Source organism: Lolium perenne, chromosome 4 (genome assembly GCF_019359855.2).
Source record: "Lolium perenne isolate Kyuss_39 chromosome 4, Kyuss_2.0, whole genome shotgun sequence".
Lineage (NCBI taxonomy): Eukaryota > Viridiplantae > Streptophyta > Magnoliopsida > Poales > Poaceae > Lolium > Lolium perenne.
Window position 1 is genome coordinate 123,091,234 of NC_067247.2, and position 5,016 is coordinate 123,096,249.

At 45.3% G+C, this 5,016-nt stretch overlaps 1 protein-coding gene across 1 annotated transcript; it reads right to left on the minus strand.

The window, feature by feature from the left end:
- Positions 1-561: 561 nt before the first annotated feature.
- LOC127293797 (protein CUP-SHAPED COTYLEDON 2) lies at positions 562-2,421 on the minus strand. The gene is made up of 3 exons (XM_051323456.2): positions 2,137-2,421; positions 1,402-1,667; positions 562-1,303 (listed from the first exon to the last, which is right to left on the minus strand). The coding sequence occupies exons 1-3, from the start codon at positions 2,288-2,290 to the stop codon at positions 830-832; spliced, it is 894 nt and encodes a 297-aa protein (XP_051179416.1). The 5' UTR covers positions 2,291-2,421; the 3' UTR covers positions 562-829.
- Positions 2,422-5,016: the final 2,595 nt, after the last annotated feature.

Below are 5,016 nucleotides of genomic sequence, written 5' to 3' on the forward strand. Positions count from 1 at the left end.
AGATGAACTGCTACAAGTTATTGCACTGATTTTTTGCATTTATGAACTGTTAAGTATTATGAACTGTAGAATTATGAAGTTATTGCACTAATTTTTGCAGGCAGTTTCCAAAGTGCCTGAGAAGATCATATATTTGCATGCACTATGGAAAATTTCCCTGTAAGATATGATCTTTCCCGGCACTTTTGAAAACGCCCCAAAAAATATGATCTCTCCCGGCACTTTGCAAAAATGCCTCGAAAAATCTCCTCTTTTCCCGCACTTTTCAAAAAATGCCCCAAAAGATAATTTTCCCAGGCACTTTGCAAAAGTACCTCTAACAGAGTGCCTGGAAAAATCTGACGTGACATAGTAAATCCTAGTGTTTTCATGACTCTATTCGCAGCAACCATACTTCACAGTTCACTATTTTGCAAAATTCCTTGCTTGTTAATTCCCAGCATACATCATTCGCAACACGTATCTGTTCAAGATTTCTTTTCACAACAAATGAACTATATTGCGCATGAATAAAGCATGCACAATGAGATGGCCCTTGTACCGGATCATGTAAAGTCATGCTACTGCCGGTGAGAAAAGCCGTACACTTCCTTCTTTAATTTCGTAACAAATGGACAGAGGTACAATGTTTAATTTGTTACAGACGAGACATAGATGATAGATCAACAGAACCCACGAAACATACATGCTTGTCTAGTAAAATTGTAGTTGATTTTGACACATGGGGATTGTCCCATTTTTAGCTACAAATGTATCTATATCGACAATGATTTTATACCTGTGTTATGTAATAGCATTACTTTCCCTTGTTATCGAACTGACGAGTTTATCAGAAGGTTCTCCATGTGGAGTCGTGCATTTCCAGCTGCGGCTGCTGCTGCTCGCACTCCATGTCCACCTTCGCCATAGCGTTACCAAACAAGGCAAGATCACCACCCACGACGTCTCGCGGCAGCTGTTGGCTGCACCCGGCGAAGGGTGCTAGCGCTTTCTGCATCGTGGGGTTCCCAGCGAAAACGGTACCCAGAAGCCCCGGTGCCCACGGGAGCATGGCGGCCGCGTTCTGGTTTGCAGCCGCCTGCAGCCAACTCATGTACGCGCCCATGTCGACCCGGCCGTGGCCGAAGTTCTCGCCGGAAGCGGGGCCGAAGCTGCCGAGCATGGAGGAGACGTCGAGCTCCCCGAGCTCGCCGAGGGAGACGTTGCCGTCGTTGCATGGGGAGTCCATGTCGGGGCTGTCCTGTGAGTGCCTCATCTTCACTATCTGGGTTTTCTTGAACACCCTGCACACCACCCATTCCTCCTTTTGGAACCAAAAAGGAAGAGAACATTTCACACAACATCAGTAACAATCTATAGTTTGATGGTAACAAAAAATGTTCAAAAGTTGTGAATATGTACCTTGTTTGGTTTGTATGGGAACTTGTTCTGGATCCTGTACTCGTGCATGACCCAGCTGGTCTTCTCGCCCTTGGGTGCTCTACCTCCGTAGAAGACTAGGGTTTTCTTCATCCCGACCAGCCTGCCGCCATGGAAAATCTCCTTGTCTTTGCCGGTGGTCTTCCAGTAGCCAGATTCGGTGGCACGGTTCGTGCGGATGCCGGTCGGGTATTTCCGGTCGCGCATGCTGAAGAAGTACCACTCCTTCTCGCCCATGCTAGCTTTGCCTGGAAACTTACATCGATCAATGTGGAAGCAATGTACGTATGCCGTATGGGCCGGTGTGTATGACAGGTTGACAACGACGACTATATTAGCCTAGTGCGCGCTGTAGCGCTACTCTTAGAATTACATACTGTAGGTCTAGAGCAATGCTTAGATAACAGTGACGGCCCGAATATGTGCGTGTAATGAACAAGGTCAAGGGTGCTGTAAGTAAGTCTCACCAAATCAAGAAAAAATAGGAGAGAAGGTCCACTGGTGCAGAAGTAAACAATATGGTTGAAAAGCAATGCGCACTTGTCCTAGTTGAATTACATGAGAGTGAATTGACATAACATTTACTTTTCTAGGAACGAGCACAAATTATATTTGTGGAGACGACTAATTATCTAGCGCATTGCATGCCTGCCCCTGCAGCTGGATCAAACTCATATCAGCTTTTTCAGTTTTTTTCAGATGGTAGAAGAGACGTACTTGGAAGGTCCCATGGCTCGCACTTGTTGAGATCGACGTCGGCGATGGCGCGGGTGGTGAAGGCGAAGTCGGAGACCTTGCGGGTGAGGTAGTAGGTGATGAGCTCCTCGTCCGTGGGGTGGAACCGGAACCCTGGGGGAAGGCCCTCCTCCATCGATCCTAACCTTCGTCTTCCGCGAACCCGCGGCCGACTGCACTGTCTAGAGTGCAGCAGCTCAGTTCAGCTCGGCTCAGCTCAGCGGGCAGTGCTACACCGATCCATGGCAGAAGGAGACGCCGTGGGTATATATATGATCGACAAGGGCAGCACATGTGTAGGTGAAGACAAGGCATTATGAAGTTATTAATGGCACTCTTGTTGCGCATACTTCTTCTAGAGCCCGGTTCGAGGTCTCAACAACCACCGCCAGGAGAGCGACGAGAAGGGTATTATTGACGACGGCGACAGCGGCGGATCCGGGGAAAGGTCGGGGAATGGAGGATCTGTCCGTCGATTGCACGCGTGGGCCGCATGCATCCATGAGGCACTGTGCATATGTCTCATGTTTTCCGGCCAACTCTAACCACTCCCCACCCACCGAGCTAGTTCTCCGGCGAAATGGCCAGCGATGTTGCCTGGCTGCCAGCAACGCACGGCGGCATGACAGGAATAACTGCACTTTCATAGTGGCAATGGATTGGAGTACTACACTGTACTTGAGTTGATAAGACGATTGCCATGATCGTTGGTGTGTTATACGTTCGCGAGACGCTTGTAACCGCACGTGTGAAAGTGACCTGTAAATCGAGATGCGCTTTACATTGTACTCGATCGTACGCACGTCTATTTTTTTCATTTTGGTGGTTGCAGTGCAAGCCCGGATGGTCTTCCGGCCGGCATATATTCCCTGTCGACCATGCAGGTTTGATTTTTGTGCTTCCGGTTGGCTGATTAATTTGGAGAGCCAATGCAGTTAAGAATGTCAAAAGGTGCAAGAAAGGGGATTAAGGAGAATCAGAATAGGTAAAACAAATCAAGGAAATTGTGACATACCCTGTCAGTCCGAAAATGTAAGGCGTGCAAGGATTAGATAAATGTTAAATGTTACTAACTTTAAACAAATATTTAAGGAAAAAAATCTACATCTATAATATTGCATGAACACATTAAGAAAATATATTTTATGAAGAATCTAATGATATTAATTTGGTATTGTAATTGTTCATATTTTGTGTATAAACTTGGTCAAACTAAAAAAAAACGTTGGCTTTTGAGTAATCCAAGTTTCCAGACATACTTTCAGATATACCTGATCATCACCATTATGATTATCCTGTCTGATAACGACCAAAGAATACCTTCTATTATGAGGACACTTGATCTTCTCATGGTCTAAGGATCCGTACGTAAGTCTGTAGAACGGCATGCTCTAGCCAATCAACCAAAAGACCGATCTATTGGGAGAATATTTCAACGACCAGGTTGAAATATTTCTATTTTATTTTATATTGGGCTAGCTGGGTCTTGAACTTAAGACCTCTTGGCTCTGCTACCATGTAGAACTACATACTCTAGCCAATGCAACAAAAAGACCGATTTGATGGAAGAGACTAGGAAATACATACTTCATCAACAAAGTTAACACCATAATAATACTAACTGACGAGGGATTAACTCATCAATACCTACATATTGTAGACTTAGGGTTTTGTAAGAAGTAGAGAGCAAATAGATCTTCAAGGTTCAGCCGAACAAAGGTGCTCAACTCAATATTACGGTGGCTAGGGTTACAATGATTCGGTCCCCTCTGTCTCCCTCGGCTTTCCCTTTATATAGGAGGCGAAGCTGAGGCTTTTCCGTGTCGTACAAGTTACAAACAGTCAAGCCGCATTGGGCTTTTCCTATATTGAACCTTCTGGGCCTCCAAAGATTCGAGTCCATGGGCTTCATGCTTCCCTGTAGACCCAGGGTACTTATTCGACATGCCTGGTGATACGCGTACAGCACGCGACCGTTGGGAACCCCAAGAGGAAGGTGTGATGCGTACAACGGCAAGTTTTCCCTCAGTAAGAAACCAAGGTTTATCGAACCAGTAGGAGCCAAGAAGCACGTTGAAGGTTGATAGCGGCGAGATGTAGTGCGCCGCAACACCAGGGATTCCGGCGCCAACGTGGAACCTGCACAACACAACCAAAGTACTTTGCCCCAACGAAACAGTGAGGTTGTCAATCTCACCGGCTTGCTGTAACAAAGGACTCGATGTATAGTGTGGATGATGATTGTTTGCAGAAAACAGTAGAACAAGTATTGCAGTAGATTGAATTCGATTAAAAGAATGGACCGGGATCCACAGTTCACTAGTGGTGTCTCTCCCATAAGATAAATAGCATGTTGGGTGAACAAATTACAGTTGGGCAATTGACAAATAGAGAGGGCACGACCATGCACATACATGATATGATGAGTATAGTGAGATTTAATTGGGCATTACGACAAAGTACATAGACCGCTATCCAGCATGCATCTATGTCTAAAAAGTCCACCTTCAGGTTATCATCCGAACCCCTTCCAGTATTAAGTTGCAAACAACAGACAATTGCATTAAGTATGGTGCGTAATGTAATCAATAACTACATCCTCGGACATAGCATCGATGTTTTATCCCTAGTGGCAACAGCACATCCACAACCTTAGAACTTTCTGTCACTGTCCCAGATTTAATGGAGGCATGAACCCACTATCGAGCATAAATACTCCCTCTTGGAGTTAAGAGTAAAAACTTGGCCAGAGCCTCTACTAATAACGGAGAGCATGTAAGATCATAAACAACACATAGATATAAATTGATAATCAATATAACATAGTATTCTCTATCCATCAGATCCCAGCAAACACAACAT

Bases quoted from the DNA above. Each gene is read 5' to 3' on its own strand.
- LOC127293797 (XM_051323456.2), bottom strand. From the start codon at position 2,290: ATGGAGGAGGGCCTTCCCCCAGGGTTCCGGTTCCACCCCACGGACGAG. The intron at 1,668-2,136 runs GTACGTCTCTTC...GTAAGTTTCCAG, and splicing joins CGAGCCATGGGACCTTCCAA to GCAAAGCTAGCATGGGCGAG. The intron at 1,304-1,401 runs GTACATATTCAC...TGGTTCCAAAAG, and splicing joins TCCCATACAAACCAAACAAG to GAGGAATGGGTGGTGTGCAG.